This window comes from Macrosteles quadrilineatus, unplaced genomic scaffold (assembly GCF_028750875.1).
Source record: "Macrosteles quadrilineatus isolate MER2022 unplaced genomic scaffold, UCM_ALF_1.0 Scaffold_4__1_contigs__length_99947679, whole genome shotgun sequence".
Classification (NCBI taxonomy): domain Eukaryota; kingdom Metazoa; phylum Arthropoda; class Insecta; order Hemiptera; family Cicadellidae; genus Macrosteles; species Macrosteles quadrilineatus.
The window spans coordinates 19770315-19788393 of NW_026542597.1; the positions used below are offsets into that span (position 1 = coordinate 19770315).

The 18079-nt window shown below is 39.4% G+C and overlaps 1 protein-coding gene across 1 annotated transcript in view; it reads left to right on the forward strand.

Annotated features, from left to right (window-relative positions):
• LOC128992788 (calcineurin-binding protein cabin-1-like) overlaps nucleotides 1-18079 on the forward strand; it is a 58062-nt gene that overhangs the window by 23853 nt on the left and 16130 nt on the right. The window contains exons 22-27 of the mRNA XM_054416528.1: nucleotides 7025-7161; nucleotides 7974-8087; nucleotides 8738-8902; nucleotides 10042-10137; nucleotides 10819-10941; nucleotides 11793-11882. Coding sequence (XP_054272503.1) covers nucleotides 7025-7161; nucleotides 7974-8087; nucleotides 8738-8902; nucleotides 10042-10137; nucleotides 10819-10941; nucleotides 11793-11882 — 725 coding nt within the window. The remainder of the gene's footprint in view (nucleotides 1-7024; nucleotides 7162-7973; nucleotides 8088-8737; nucleotides 8903-10041; nucleotides 10138-10818; nucleotides 10942-11792; nucleotides 11883-18079) is intronic.

An 18079-nucleotide genomic window follows, 5' to 3' on the forward strand; every position in this document is an offset into this window, starting at 1 on the left:
TGAACTCACGGGGACATCATTATCATTGATGATATCCCCATGAGTTCGGGAGATGTTTAATATTCAATGAAAGGATGTTTAATTTGAAACGATTCAAACAACGGAAACTTTATCGTTGTTATCTGTGGTCATGGCAAACTCCTGAATACCTCCTTCAGTAAAGGAAACATCCACATCACGGATTACTGGGGTTGTACTGTAGAATAATTTTCCTCAACTTGAATAAAGTGTTGCATATACAACAGGGTGAGGCAAAAACGAGGCGCACGTTTTTTGACTAGTCCTAAATAGGATTCAGACTTGGGTTTTAGGAGAAGGACAAATGTCAATTGTTCACATGTTTGATTGATCTTCCCATTTCGTTTGTTAAATGTCATGAAGTCATGGACTGTGCAGACATTGTGCGCTCAGTGGTTAAGAATCTCCAGGAAAATAGGCTATATTCAAGCAAAGCTATGACATTTTGACTGATGAAGCACATTCCCATCTGACTTGTATGGTAAATCAGCAGATCTGTTGTTATTGTAGAGCTGAAAATTCAAAATGCACCAGAGGTCATTAAAAAGTCCACAAGTAATGTTTTGATATACTGTGAGCAGTACAGTTATCCTTTTTTATCTTTTATCCTTTATTTAAGACAATAATAGGAACACCTACCTTTTTGAAAGAACATCTTGCGACGAAATTTTCTGCACTGGGAAAATAAATATTAAAAGTGCAGTCGCAACCGTTTGCCGGGGATAGCTCAGCCTACAATGGCTGGGTAAAGTTCCAGGGTCTGCGATAAGGTCAGGGAAACCACTAGGCCAAAAGCCGGGTCTTACCGGTATAGGACTGGCTCATACACGGGCACTGTGAACAAGTCAAAAACAAGTCACCACAACAAACGTGCAATAATCACCACCAGGCCTACGCCGATTCTCCACACTCCTAGGGGGTCGTTGCTGACTACGCAACTCGGGCTTCGTCCTAACTATCCAATAGTTAAGCCCAGAGTGCCTAAAACACGGTGAGTTACACGACGACTTGCCAATAAAAACCACAACGCGTGTTATCACCAGGCGGGGTCTACTAGGCCACTATAATCCAATACACAACTCTAATGCCCAAGCTAAGAATCAAACAGTTCACTCAATAATCGTACCACATAATAATATACAAGTACACTATAGGTAGAGTGACTACACCGCTAGTAGCTGGTCTCAATAAATACCAAGCTAAACAAGCAAAACTAAATGGCAATTGCACTATTAAAATTATTGAGCAACTTAGTAGCAGATGAATAAATATTAACTACGTTCCAAACACTAGATAAATATATTATCTGATAGCCGGTACTCCGCTATCCAAGCTACCAAGATAACGTGTTGGACTACCATTAAATTAAAATAATTAAATGATTAATCAATACCAACCCTACTGCTACTACCACTACTGCTACTATATCAACGTTATATTGCTTAGCCGGGCTTCTGTTAATAGGCTAATAAAACTAGCTACTAGCCTACTGGCCTCGTGCTTCCAACTACGCACGCTAAATCGTGCAGCCTAGGTTTGTCGGGCCTCAGAGTTATTAGTAATATAACTAACTCTAGGTACAACGCAAAATAATATCTACTACAGTCAATTAAATTATATTATTTGCGCTCTGGCACCTGCCCAGAACCGTCAGGAATACACTTTTTATTCCTGACACCTGTAAATAAATCCTAACTACCGTCAGGCTTTGACCAGCACGGTTACAACTCTAACTCTCTAACTCTCTTAAACCAAAATATAATAAAACGTCGTCCACTCACCACAAGTGGGTCACTGTCTCACTACCCAACTTGAATGCCGACACTCACTCCTTGAGCACCAATCTCACACGACACCGATGTCACCAAAACACTCCACGTCGCACTCGACAAACGCTCGCTCTTCACTGCCCGGGATCCACGACTAGAATGTCCTACCTATACTGTCCTGAAGATCTAGGATATCCCAGGCTTATCGGCACTGATAAGCCGGGTCAAAGGGCGCTCGCTAGCCTCGCTGCCGCCGCTCGCTCACCTCAACAATCGGTGCGCGGCCAAATAGCAAAAATATACCCCCCTAGGGCAAATAACTCGTTACATCCCCCCCTTACATCGGGATGAAAAAAAAGAAAACGGCCAAAAAGAAAAAAAAAATCTTTGAACTCCGGCCAAAACAAAATACTCGAACCCCTAACCCAATGGTGAACCCTACACCACAGGTCTCAAACTTTAAAACAAAGAAAAACTCTTCTACTCGCCACTACCAGCCAACATGTAGCTGAATGATTTGGGCATCAGGAACCAGACGGGGATTTCCATTGCAAGGGCCTTCGGGGTCTTCGTCACCAATTTTGACACTGTCCATGCGGCCACCTTGGCCAGAACAGTCATCACCCACGCCCATTCTTACTACCTCTGTCCCACATGTCACCAATCCGAGGTCTCGGATGACATCCATACCCAGAATCATGTCTGTGGTGAGAGTGGGGACGTACAAGGCATCTCCCATCCACCGTCTTCCCGCAGCTTCTCCTGCTAGCCGAAACGAATATTCGGCCCTAGACCGCGACCCATCTGCCATCCTTAGAGGAGAGGGTTTCTTAAAAGGTTCTACCCCCTGACATTGAAGATGATCGGCGACTTCGCGCCCAACCAGGTTAACTACGGACCCAGTGTCCAATAACGCCTTAAAAACGCTGCCCATCAGCACAACTTCAACAAAGGGCCTTGTCTCCGAAATCAGCCGGTTCTCGTCTACTCCACCAACCAGGCTGTTTAGTTTTCCGAGCCACTCGGACCACTCTTCTGAGGTCGATCGTTTTGGGTGGCCTCGCCCAGTTGACCTCCTGATGTCTGAGCTGGCCTGCCGTTTCCCGCCCGACATCCACACTGACTCACCGTCAAACCAGGTTTGCCACACCCATAACAGGAGACGGTCCTTGGTTTACCACATTCTCGGGCAAAGTGACCAATCTCCTGGCACCTAAAACATTTCACCGTCCCCTTTGGACCCTCAGGCGCTCTAGCTGCTGTCACGGGCCGTTGACCATGGACCCGATTCAACTTCGAAGCCACCCGCCCAAGCGACTCAGCTTCCGGAGATGGTCTCTCGAAACTCCGCTTCTCGACGGCGGCAGTTTCGGCGCGCTTCTCCACCTTCTTTTTGGGTGTGTAGGCGGTTTCCAAAACCAGCGCTACGTTCGGAGAAGGAGGAGGTCTAAAGGCCGCCTTCTCTCGCAGATAGGCCTCGTAGTCTTCGGCTAACTCAACCATCTCGGCCAGATTGCGGAAGTCCCGCCGTCGCACCATGAGTTTGTACTCAGGTCGCATGTTGTTGTAGATCAAGTCCAATCTACCATGCTCTGACAACGTACCGCTACGCCTAAGCAAGGTACTTATGGCAACAACGTAGTCCCGGAAGTGCTCGCCTTCACCCTGTGTCCTTTTTCGGATCTCCTCATCCAAATTCCTCTGATAACCAGGTGGAAGGAACTGGATCTCAAATTGATGCCGAAAAGCGTCGAATGAATACAGGAGCTCCTTGCAATTCCTGTACCATAGAAGCGCTGAGCCTTGCAACAGCTCCGGCAGCGCTCTGAGCAGGTCCTCTGATGATATAGAGTAGGAGACCATCAGCTCTTCAAGGCGCTCCAGGAACGACACAGGGTCTCGTCGGCCATCAAACCTCAAACCCCACTTCCGTACCGTGTTGCATACTTTGGAGCAATCCTTTGGCTCCACCCTGCTGGTCTCATTTGAGAGCATATCCGAGCCTCGAGGCAGCTCCAAGCTAGAAGGCCGGGCTGGTCTCTCAGAACTATCATTGGGCCGCTGCCATCCCTCGGGTCTACTAGGTAACCCAAAGGTAGGCATTGGAGCAGCCACAACAGGGGACGCAGGGTTGGCGGGTCTTCCGAACCCATAGCCGACCTCATTACTCGGCGAGCCTCTCGCCTGTCGCACCACCAATGCCAGATGTTCTCTAAGAGTCCGGGTATCAGTCTCCAAAGACAACCCAAGGATCTCTTTAACCACCTCTAACTCCCTGCTAAGTCCCACTATCTCTGCTTGATTCGATTCCGCATTACCCAGTACCTGAGGTACGGTTCTCGGGGGGTCAGGAAGCTCCACAGTTGTAGTAGCCGGCGGTACATATGTCGGTGCAGCAGCCCCAGCCGTACACAGCCTATCATCGCTGTACCGACGGGCATTCCGCTGCTTCCAAAACGACGAGAATCGCTGCCGTAATTCCGCAGAAGTACCAGTGGTCACCAAACCATACTGGTCCATCGTTCTCATGAGCTCACCTTTCGAGAGGTCATAGATCCAACCCACGCGACTGTCCCGAGGCTGCGACCCCAAGGACATAGTCGCTGGCGCGGAATAGGTCAACGAAGTTGTCACCGTCGTACCCACGACCGATGAAATAGTCGGCCAAACAGGCGAAGACGCAGGCCACAATGACGACGTCGTCATCACCGACAGTTCGGAGCTAACCCCAGAACTAGTTGTAACAATAGCAGACGTGATAGGCGTACCGCCTAGCACAGACGTCGTACTCGTAGTCACAACCATATTTAAAATCCAAATACCACGACTAATCCGCAAAAATAAGAGCGAAACCAATTAAAATCTATTTAACACCCTTATAATAAATCAAACCAGTTATATGTGTGAAAGTCAAACCACAAATACACAATAAGGGTTCTCACTCAAATGATATTCAATGATAAAATTCAATTAATTAGCAAAATAATAAATCAAACCAATTATGGGTGTGAAAGTCAAACCACAAATACACAATAAGGGTTCTCACTCAAATAATATTCAATGATAAGGCTCAATTAATTAGCAAAATTAAAATTACTAACTAATATCTATGTATACAACCACTAAATAAATTAGGGTTAACAACACACCACGCTGTAACAGAAAACAGGCTAGGCCTACCCAACCGACTATAAAATCACAGCAGGTCTGCCTAAAACTCTGCTCAACAGCTCAGGTCCGCAGCAAATCTGCACAAGTCCGCAGCAAATCTGCACAAATAAAATTATTTCGTTCGGGCGCCGTTAATACGTCAGCAACTCAGCACCACTGCCTACCTCAGTCCCTGTTCGCAGGCGCCATCTTGCGACGAGATGTTCTGCACTGGAAAAATAATGTATTAAAAGTGCAGTCGTCGCAACCGTTTGCCGGGGATAGCTCAGCCTACAATGGCTGGGTAAAGTTCCAGGGTCTGCGATAAGGTCAGGGAAACCACTAGGCCAAAAGCCGGGTCTTACCGGTATAGGACTGGCTCATACACGGGCACTGTGAACAAGTCAAAAACAAGTCACCACAACAAACGTGCAATAATCACCACCAGGCCTACGCCGATTCTCCACACTCCTAGGGGGTCGTTGCTGACTACGCAACTCGGGCTTCGTCCTAACTATCCAATAGTTAAGCCCAGAGTGCCTAAAACACGGTGAGTTACACGACGACTTGCCAATAAAAACCACAACGCGTGTTATCACCAGGCGGGGTCTACTAGGCCACTATAATCCAATACACAACTCTAATGCCCAAGCTAAGAATCAAACAGTTCACTCAATAATCGTACCACATAATAATATACAAGTACACTATAGGTAGAGTGACTACACCGCTAGTAGCTGGTCTCAATAAATACCAAGCTAAACAAGCAAAACTAAATGGCAATTGCACTATTAAAATTATTGAGCAACTTAGTAGCAGATGAATAAATATTAACTACGTTCCAAACACTAGATAAATATATTATCTGATAGCCGGTACTCCGCTATCCAAGCTACCAAGATAACGTGTTGGACTACCATTAAATTAAAATAATTAAATGATTAATCAATACCAACCCTACTGCTACTACCACTACTGCTACTATATCAACGTTATATTGCTTAGCCGGGCTTCTGTTAATAGGCTAATAAAACTAGCTACTAGCCTACTGGCCTCGTGCTTCCAACTACGCACGCTAAATCGTGCAGCCTAGGTTTGTCGGGCCTCAGAGTTATTAGTAATATAACTAACTCTAGGTACAACGCAAAATAATATCTACTACAGTCAATTAAATTATATTATTTGCGCTCTGGCACCTGCCCAGAACCGTCAGGAATACACTTTTTATTCCTGACACCTGTAAATAAATCCTAACTACCGTCAGGCTTTGACCAGCACGGTTACAACTCTAACTCTCTAACTCTCTTAAACCAAAATATAATAAAACGTCGTCCACTCACCACAAGTGGGTCACTGTCTCACTACCCAACTTGAATGCCGACACTCACTCCTTGAGCACCAATCTCACACGACACCGATGTCACCAAAACACTCCACGTCGCACTCGACAAACGCTCGCTCTTCACTGCCCGGGATCCACGACTAGAATGTCCTACCTATACTGTCCTGAAGATCTAGGATATCCCAGGCTTATCGGCACTGATAAGCCGGGTCAAAGGGCGCTCGCTAGCCTCGCTGCCGCCGCTCGCTCACCTCAACAATCGGTGCGCGGCCAAATAGCAAAAATATACCCCCCTAGGGCAAATAACTCGTTACAATCTAGGTTCTTTCGGCCCTTTCGTGTAGTTTTAGAATAAGGAACACATGCAGTTTGCATGGAAGACAAATAATACTAGGTTTAACCATTTTAGCTTTCGTGACTAATATATCAGACACAACACTCAAGAGTAATCAAACTACACTAACGTATGTCTAGGCCAGTCCAACCATCCAACTAAGTAGTTCCTGAGCTTTTGGAGTTACATGGATTTTTTTCAGGCTTAAATACAATTCTTTTCCTTGGCAATGTATTCTATAAATGATTTTGTAGTTTAAGGAACTGGTAATTAACATCTCCAAAAAATATGAACGATTCCTAAAATACTGAATGATTTTTTTCCAATTTAAACTATCTGTTAGTTTTTTTTACAAAAAAAATTAAATATAATGATTGATATTCTTGTATATTTACTACTCTTTGTTGACAGCTCGTCTTGTGGAACAGATGTCCAAGTATATTGATAGAAGTGCGGACATAATTCCACAAAATGACAACCCACTCCCTGCAGAAATGGCTGACATCTACTATCTCATAGCTGATCATTACTTCAAGAATAAAGTTTGGGTAAGTTCAATCATATAGTAGAGAATTTTTCAAGAAATATAATATTGAGTGAATTATTACCAATTCAGATGAAACATATAGACCTAACAGTGGGAACATGGTTAAAATATGAAGGAAAATCAATTTTGTTATTAAACAAATTTTTAGTAACAACAACGGAGATGCTGTAAAAATACAATGGAGTTAATATCAACATACAGTAGAACCTCTCTTACAGTTAAATAAAAGGTGGGAGAATATTTTGGATAACAAACTTTTTGGCTAGAAAAGGGAGGCTGTTTTTTTCAGCATTTAAAGTTGATGATAAGATAATAACCTGAACTGAAGCACATTTTAATGTTACAACACTTTTAATTATAACAAATGCCTAATAAATATACCTGTACATGTGCATCAATTTATTCATATTTAAATGTTTTCTAGTTGCAATACCTTTCCATCGCTTCATCAACACGTTAGCTGGAGTCAGTTTCTGTCTAGCAGTCAGATGTTCTAAATCTGTTGTTTGTAGTTCTCTTTGAATAGCAATCCCGAACCCTCTGCCACCCTTCATTGGTCACTTCTCGTTCTGTTCCTTTGTCCAAGACACATTTTGGGGTATTAATTTTCTCACGCCATTTGATTTAATCAGTATTTTGGTTAAAAGTGTTTTAGTTGATGGAGGTTCTACTGTAGTTCACGTAATCGCGATTTTCAAATTAACCCATAACTTTTCACTAATCAAATATGAAAACGTAATATGACTTACATTATTTTGTGACTAAGCTAATATAGGTTAATCATATTGTTGATCCTAATAAATATGTTTTCAGGGAAAGGCACTGAAGTACTACTTGTTGGATGTGTGCAACAACTCTGAGAGAGTAGACTCCTGGGCTTGTCTGGCCTTGGCTCGTGGCAGTATACTGGAGACCAAACTGAACTCTGTGAGTTGTAAATATAGGAAATTCATTTTCTTTGCAGGGTTATAAACAGAGAGAAGGCATTAAAAGTAGGGGTGTCCTGATAGTTTTAGGTTCTAGTTGTCCTGAACTTATACCAACTTTTGTTAACTTAGTTGACACTAAAAGCTGCTTCACTATTATTCATGTTATTTTTTTCTACTTGCAAAGTATTTTTTTATTTGGCTGGAACATATCTAAAACTTTTGTGAATCTCCAGGAAGTTCGGCAGTCTAATGCTCATAGCCCCCTACTTGAAGCAGCCTCATTTGCATCTTTAAGCCAATCTATTCTAAAATTTAAAATTAATCTTAGGGCAAAGCAATGAATCGCTTATAGCAAATTTCAACCTCTTGAAAAAGTCTTTCTTGAATTAAACTAATATTGGTTTTACAAGACTTGTAACCATAGCTGACATAGTGATCAGTTTTGCAGTTCCAAGGATAACATTATATTATTCTAGTTCTTGTGTATAGTGTACAGTTTTTTTTCTTATTCAGGCAAGTTTACCAATCCGAATAAAAATCTTTAAAATACAAGTGAACTTTTTAGGTTTTAAATTAATTTATTGGACACAAACATACATTTTGAGACACCTGTTGTATTGTTGATCACTGAAATCATTGTTGTTGTAGTGCGATGCATTAAAGTGTGAAGAAGACTTCTTGAAGAAAGCGTTGATGTCTTGCCGATGCTACCAGACATCATTAGACATAGACTCAGGCCTGCCAACATTGTGGATCGAGTATGGGGCTTTCTCCTATATGGTCCATTCCTTCTGCTCTCGACTGCTTAAACAGGTAAGATGTCGTAGCAATATTGTATTGGAGGAAATTTAAAAACATGTATTTCAATAATTAATTCTTATTTTAAATCTAAAGTTGCCACTTTTTTTAGAATTACAGTTTTTCCACTGTACATTTCCATTTGAATTGTTTGATACCTGTAGAGTACAGGGTCAATGCCACACTAAAAAACAGGTAATGTTCGTAAAGCATGACGTCACGATAGAAGACGGCAATGAGGTAGGTATTTATTTATTTATTTATTTTCCAAGGAAAGATTAAGACAAGCAGCTGATCACAAACGGCAAACATCACGTCATTGCTGTCTTCTATCGTGACGTCATGCTTGACGAGCATTACGGCCTGTTTTTTTTTAGTGTGGCCTTGACAGGGTGTTTGACATCCTAAATAATCTTCTAACCATTATGTAATATTTTAACCACATTACAATTTTTTTTTAAGTGTTTATTAATGTTAATCTCATCAGGAGTGTAGCCCTGTAGCCCTGGAGGAGTCTGCAAAAAAGTAGTAAATAGCATCCATATTGGACAGAATTAAACTTTTTTATTCATTGTTTGGTAGTCAAGAACTGTATTTCAGTAAAAACTTTGCTGTTCGTTCCTATCAAAGAATGTCTTTGACTTTCTGTGGGTCTTTCTGAACAAATTTCTATAAGCAAGAAAACATTATATAAAGATTCCAAAATGAGATAGTAGAACCATAGACTAACCAACACAAGTAGACTTCTCATCCCATTGTAAATTTTGAAGCACGTTTTTTGTGTCTAGTTCATGTACGGTGACACTGGGCGCTAGTGTCGACGAAACTTTGTTTCTATTATTTTAGGGTTAATTTCTTGATTTGTGCTTTACTGTTTGGTTATATAACTAGGGGACAAGTTATTGTTTATGATTAGATCGTATTATTTGGTTAAACGAGGTTTTAAATGGCTGTAATAACGGGAAACAAATTGTAAACAAAACACGACCTCTACATAAACCGTACAGAACTAACAATAAAATTGTCTTCAGCTGTTCCATAAGGATGAGAAATCTACTAAGGGAGTATGTTTTATCTATGGTAGAACAAAGCTGAAGACTAAGAATACAACCGTACTCAGTTTTCCATTGTGTTATCATTTTTCTTTCCTCTAGGAACAAAACCTGAGCTTGGAGATGTTTGACCTGCTTGAAACGCAGAAGGAGAACATGATCCAAACCTCACTGCGTTGCTTCACTGCTGCCAACAAGGTCATTTATACATAATAAGACAAATAATTAATTAATTTTGTTTATTTTTATCACACAATAACATAACGTTCCAGTAAGAAAGGTATAAACTAAAGTTGTGAAACTGTATACTTTTTCCACACTAGGCAGTAATCATATGGTTTCTGGTCCCTTTGTAGACCAAATATTGTTACAGAAAGGTATCGGTAAAATCAGCTTGAGATCAGAAAAATTACAAAAGATTCATTCAAGGCATTTTTCATAAAGGCATGATATGATTTTCATAATTAGGTTCGCAATGATGATTAGTATTAGACAGGTTTGGACAGACACATTATACTTACAAATGTTGGATAGGTTAAAAAAAATATATATGAATAAATAATAAAAAAAAATAATAATAATATGAAGATTTTTTTTATTTTGAAGATTCTGTTAAAGTATCGTTTTGAAATATTGTAGGTATTGAAATAGTGTTCTGTTTTACTTACTCTGTATACTTGATGTTGGTAGTGGATAAAAAGTATTGTACACAACTCTATCAAGAAGTGTTATCGGTACTCACATTATCCTGTGCTCGGTAAGCTTCCCACAGCAAATACTTGTAAATGATAACACCTACTTCCTTCCTTTGTAGTGTAATATACTTTAACAGATCGCAATGTGACATGCATTTTCTAAGCTTACTCTATATTTTAACAGCTGTGGTACACTGAAGATGGCCAAGAAATGCAAGACGAACGATGGCTTCACCACTACATGCTTGGAAAGATAGCGGAAAAGAAACAAGAGCCGGCCAGTAATTATCTCTCTCACTACACCAAGGTGAGAATTGATTAACAGTTTATGCTATTGTGAAGCATTCAATTGTTTTCTGACTATAAATTTTAAAACTTGTAAGTTACAGTATTGAATATAATATAGATACGTCAAGTAGACTCATTTTGATGTAAAACTTGAAGCCAATTGTGGCGGAAGATGATAAAGCCTCGTGACTGTGTTTTGCTGTCATTGCAGAAGAAATTACTCCATGACCACAGGAAATTTCCATGATTTTGCAGAAATCACTGAAGACAATATTGTTTTAGTGACTACGATTCAAACCCACAATTTTGCCATGATGTCCCTGCGATTGTGGGAGATGTTTAAGATTTTTCTGCTAGCAAAAAAGACGATGACGGTGTTTTTGCAACCGTGGGAAGTAATGGCGATTGCTGTGATTCTGGATTATAGTCATGATAACGTTGTGATAAATGCACACTAGACCATGGTTACTAAATCTTAAGCTACTGACTGGGAACTATACAATAACAATACAGCAGTAAGTGTGTTGTTTTATTGATAAATAACTAGGCCTACTTGAATCATTTAGAATGTGATTGAATATTTAAAGTAGGAATTTAAGAAATCTTTGTGTTTGACAGGGTTTTAATAATTTTTAAGACGGGGATCTAAAGACATTAATGAACGTTCATGATGTCACCAGCTGCGAAATACACATTTTTTGTCACAGTTTACAACATTTACGGCTCATCAACGTTTTAAGGTTTTCTTGGTTGAGTACATCCTGTAAATCTATGCTAGTTTGTGAAATGATAGCTGTTGGTGCAAGTGTAATGGGTTCTGGACCATGATACATAATATAGGTACTCTTATTTGTAATATTTCTGTTTTAGTCTTTGGAGTTCCTTCACCTGAACAACGCCACCTATCCCACACTCGTCACCTACAACAGTCCACAGTTCTATGCTGTTGAAGCCTTGGAGGTAATATATACTCTTACCATTGCTTGATTTTTTTTTATTTAGGCCTATTTGAAAAATTAAAAATAATTATAGCTAGCTCGTAATCTATGCAGGCTACATTGTTACTAATGTAATACAGCTTGAGGTCATTTAATGTAATCAACTTATGACATTTAAATCTAAACATTGTTCAATAAATAATTTGTTACAAAATAAATAAATTAAATTGGTATTGGTAAACTAAACCTATTTATTGGAAAGGTATTTTATGCTCGGCAGTGGGTGAGAGATTGATATTTTCAGACTATTAAAAAAAAGTTTATTGACTAAGCTGTCTTCTATTCAAACAACTTATCTAATATTTGTTTATTGAGAAAATTACCTTTTGTTTAGATCCAAGGGTTCATTGTCTTCTTCAGATTTGGGTGTTCTACGTAGTCTGTCTTCATTTTCAATCCAGTGATTTTCAAAGTACATTGCCTTGATTGTTCAAACTTGCCTTTGCTGTGGATTTTGTTTTCACTATTGACGCAACATAATAATGTCGCATGAATTTTTTTGTAGTGTCTTCTTTTTCTTCTGATATTCCTTTGTTTCTCTTTTGTTTGAATTGTTGAGGGAAATCCATCTACGGTATGCTTATCTTGATCCAACTGTAGAGTCGCAGTTAATGGAACAGGTCAGATGTTCAGTATTTCATTTCTTCTTCTAGTCTTCAAAGTTGATGGGGAAATCCCTGTATGATATTCACGACCCTAGAGTCAGAGTCGGCACTAGAAGAGAAGTTCTCGCAGATCTACTCTAAACTTTGGGAGCCTATCATTCCTACTGTATCAGGGAGTTTGAGGGAGTATTTCATAGGTTTTTATATCCGCACCCTAGAGGGATCAAACAGTAGAAGCGATGTGCAGACAATCTGGGCAGAACCCAAGACGACCTACACACCCACCACTGCAGCGCTCAGTGGCCCCCTGTATACAGAAACCTCTACCATCTGAGGGACTGAGTCATTCAGACTCCGAAATTCAGTGTTATCAGAGAATGTTTGCCGACATTGGGCCTTCCTCAAGCCGGGCGCCACTCCAGCGAGGATATTCTGGCACTAGTCAATGCAACAACAAACACCCCACTGATCAACAGCACCTGGCTACCACAGATTTTGAAGCGGAATCCAAAGAAAGGACACAGTCCTTGATACATTGCCTACCCGATCTTTAGTGGTTTTACCTCTAAAAGCCTCCTAAGGTACCCTGACAAATTTGGAATTTGGGCCAAATTATGGGGTGACTGAGGAGTACTCTGCCACTTGAAATAATCATTCATCTCACGGAATTGCAAATCGTGTTTTTTATCTGTGTATCAAAAATGTTGATAATAAATCAAACCAATAACAATTTGTTTTTTAGTTTAAAAAAACCTACACATCATAAAATAAATTACAAAGGACCACTTAAAACTATTTTCTGTAATATTTCACGGTTTAGTATTTCAAAGCGCAAAGCTGTGTAAATAATGTTAAAAAAATCCTAATTAAGTTAAGTTTAAAATTTTCTTTTTTAATTGGATTTAACAAGTTGAATAATTTAGTAAGTTTAGATTTTCTATTGAAACTTTAAAGGAGGGCCTAAATTGTTGTTGGATAGAAGAAGTGAAGATTGGCTCTGATAGTCTCTTCGTATCTTGATGGTTCAGCGACATCTACCTGTACAACAACAGTTTTGAGTGACAGAGTCCAATGGACTCTCACCCACTTGCCACATTTAGGTTACCAAAACCATTAATGACCTTGAGTGCTTGAGTAATCCAAGCAATTAAAGCCAAGCACAGGGAAGTACTGTCATATTCTCCCTTAGTGGACCTTGTCAGTAAACATTTTTTTACATAATTGTTTACAAAGTGCTTAAATGCTACAACTTAACTAATCCCTAAGTTTGTATAACCTTTAAAAATATTATAATCTAGACTCACGTACAGTACATCTTCTTGTGTTCAATTTTAAATTTCAACTGCTTTAAATTGTTTCCATGACAATTTAATTTGAATCATAGTTGAATTTTTACCTGTATATAACTAACTTCATACTTTTAACTAACTGTTGCTATGGATTTTTTCTTACCTCTTAATAACAAAACAGAGAGGGCTATAAGCTTGGTCCTCGTAGCGAGATCTAAGCTGGAACCACTGTATTTACCCAATAACACTCATTACGATTTATTATATGTCTGTTTGTCTATGTAAGGTGTATGTAGGCACTAACACTCCCAAAAATCATGATTTCAATTAAATGTAGTACAAACAAGAAACCAATAGTTATTTGTGTAACTAGTGAGGAAAGTGGCACTTTGCTGCACAGAAGAGCAATGTTTACGAAGAGGAATGTTTTAGGAATGGTTTAGGATGGTTTAGGAAGAGGAATGATCTTGAGTGCAGCAAAGGCCTTTTGCACTCATGTTACACATTATATTTTTCCTACAGTCACTATAAAGCATATAAATAGTTAGTCTTTCATACACTATACAACACGTTTTTAGGTTCAGCTGGCAACTCAAATAGGTGCCCTAGAGAAAATAGTCCCCGGTCCGTATCACTCCGCTATTTTTTCCTCGGCAAGCAATGTGCTCCGCGACTTGAGAAAATAGTTCCGTATACAGTCCAACCTCGGTATAACAAATCTCAAGGGACCGAACTAAATATTCGTTTTATCAAGGATTTTGTTAAAACGAGGTTCGTTATATAGAGGTTAGGTTTGTAAAACATTCGCTATGTCAAGGTTTGCTATCAACATCGGTAAATGTTGGTCGATGTGTGACGTCGTTTAAACACATTTACAGTACCATATGCTACTACAGTTATTGTATTTTTAAAGTTGCAGATTAAATAAAACTCCCATTCTTTTATACAAACGTTGATTTATTTTTTTTTATATGGACTGTACAGTATTCATAAAATCATAATTGTACTACAGATAGTCAAGTACAGTACACTACAGAAGTACAGCACCATTTCAAAACGAAAAGTCTGGTTCTATAATACAGGCTATACGGTGAATACATTTTAATACACTCACCTCCCGAATTCTAACCATAAACGGATGATACGTGTTGTAGCATAACTGGGACATTTTCGACGAAAATTAAGCTAAACGCATACGGCTTTTATAATTCAAGTGAATGTTTCCATTGTTTCCGTACACGTCAGTGTTGTTGAAACGGGGTTGAAACAGCAGAGTTTTTTCTAGGGAGGATGCCTTAGTAGGTAAACAAACCATAAATCACTCGGCTTGAGCCGGGCCTACTCAAGGTCATTGACCTCTCCCCTCCTTGCCCGTCCCGATACGTTTGCAATGAACTGCTACAATTGCAAACAAAATTGTGTTTTGAAACATAAAACAAAACTACAGATAGAGACGTTTCTCAATAAAAAAAAAAACAGAAAACTGTTTGGGCCTACAGATTATTTGCAAAGAAAATAAATTATATTAGTGTTTGTTTTGTCAATAGTGAACTGAATTTTGTTTTATCTTAAAGACTAGCCTACATTTTTTTTATAATTTGCGTGTTTCATTGTGTTTAAATACAGTACGTGCGTTGTTCATAATCGTGATTCCTATAAAATTGGAACCCTTTTTGTTCAATTAATATTTTGCAGAATAAACCACGATTTAAAGTTTCCGGTAAGCCTTGACTTAACACTATCCCGGAGAATTGGGAGTTGAGTGTATGTGTATTTTGATAACTATCATTATCAATCTAAAAAACCTTTTAATAAAATAGAAATGTTTTAAATTTAACAGAAATAAGAAAACAGTAATAGACTTGCTACAAAAAATACTGTACACACAGAACAGAACATAAACCATATAAAGAACAACAGAAAATGTGAGTACAGTAATGTAATTTAAAAGAAAAATAACACTTGTACAGTACTGTTTTTCAATAAGCCTAACCTATTCTCGTCATTCTACATCAGAATTAAGGATTTAGTTGGCATTGTCAGTTACTTCACTTACTTGGCTACTTCCACTCTGATTATTAAAGATTAAAGAAGAAGTCTGTTATCGTTGTTTGCTTACGTGCAGTGATGCTCAACGTGTCCAAGGCGCAGTCCAGGTTGGTGATAGATTTCACAACACCGTCAGACAAACCACTCTTTTTAAGAAAAAAACGTTTTAGCAAGCTTAGAGCTTGATGAGCTTCTTTTGAAGTTGGGTCAGGCAACTCAGTTTGTTCATCTTCGTCGTTATCTTCCTCCACATCCGCCACATCCGCATTCTCATCTGACGTCACAGAGGAGATGATTTCGGCGTCAGTTAGTTCTCCACACACGGCCAGGTCGTCATCAAATGTAACGAAGTCTTCGAACCCTGCAGCGTCCTCCTGTAGGTTGAGCACTTCTTGGATTTGTTCCCAACTCTCAGGAGCATCGACGGCTTGAGTGAAAGGCTGTGTGGTATTGTCTTCCGAGGTCGGAACGGCGAATCCACTCTTCCTGAAGCAGTTGGAAATTGTGGTCTCCGTGACCTTGCTCCATGCTTTTGTTTTCATCCACATGGCGTCCAAGATGTTAATGTTAGTTGGAATTCGGCTTTCCATGTCTCTCAGAAACTGTTGAACAACCTCTTTTCGGTAATTGACTTTAAAGCTTTGAATAATCCCCTGGTCAAGTGGTTGCAGCTTCGATGTTGTGTTTGGAGGCAGAAACTCGATCTTTATGTTACTGAGTTTAGGAATGTCTCCATGAGCCGTGCAGTTATCCACAAACATAAGAATTTTCTTCTTTTTCTTTTTCATTTCTTTGTTTACACTTTGGAGCCATTTAGTAAATGCCTCACAGTTCATCCAAGCCTTTGGTTTGCCATGTAGTCCGTAGGAAGATCAGTCAGATTTTTAAAACATCGTGGGTTTTTTGACTTCCCGATTACAAGAGGCTTTAATTTGTCAGTTCCTGTGCAGTTTGCGCACAACATTACAGTTAGGCTATCCTTGCTGTTTTTCCCGCCGTGGCATTTATCGCCCTTAAATGACAAGGTTTTGTCCGGCAAATACTTAAAAAACAGTCCCGTCTCGTCCGCATTATAAATGTTTTCCGGTTCGTAGCCTTCCGTTAGCGCAATAAGTTTATCTTTCCACTCGGAACAAACACTATCGTCGACTTTAGCCGCAAATTTTTCTAAAAATAATTTCATTTCGTTTTTTGAAATTTTGCAACCATCCGTTGCTAGCTCGGAATTGTTCATGCCCCAGTTCAGAAGCAAACTGCTGGGCTTTTTCTTGAAGGATTGGACCGCGTACAGCAATATTTTTGTCCCGACACTGCTTCAGCCATTTGAGAACACACTCCTCTACATCCTTTAGCTCACACGACTTTAACCTTTTGATTGCCGAACACAGATCATCGTTGTCGAACTTGTCCTTTCTTTTTAAAATTGTAGCCAAGGTGCTAGGTGGTATGCCAAACTCTTTCGCAATTTCCGAATTTTTCTTTGTTGGGTTCTCTTCAACGCACTTAATAATTTTACGCTTAGTATCCACGCTTAACGCGCACCGTTTCTTTTTATTGTTTTCACTCATCTATATATATAATACGCTAAGCCGATTTTTGTGAACAGAACTCCTCCCACATTTTTGGACCGATTTTGATGATTAAAGTGTCAAAAAAATGGCCCTGATCTGTAGTTTTGCAAAGTCTTTTTCGTTTTTTGATATCTTTATTAGTTTGGGCAGTATCTTCCATCAAAGTTGGGTTTTCTCCCATAAGATTAACATGGGGGAATCTTAATATTTAATTGGAAACTTTGTCTCCACTAATTTGAGAGAACGGCTGGGCTTAGAAACTTGGTAGAGGTGTCCAAAGAAAGGTCTTGGCCTGTAGATGAGTTATCAAAAGAAAAACGAAGTAAATTCGATCAGGGCTCTGCCCCAGAAGCCTTTAAAGATTCCTCCACAGATTTGTTTACATTTTGGCCATGTGGATAATATTTTTTAATGAAACAGCTGTTAATTTTAAAATTGTATTTCAAACAACACACATCATTTATCCAGGAGTTACTGAATTGTCCAAAAGAAGTATTTGCAATGTTATTTTCTGATTTTAAAATTGATTTTCTTCCGTATCATGTCATGTTTTGCAATATAACGTTCCATTACGAAATCAGTTGAAAATCCTTTTATCACAGTAACTCTTACAATTATTTCTTATTGAACTATCTTATCTATTTT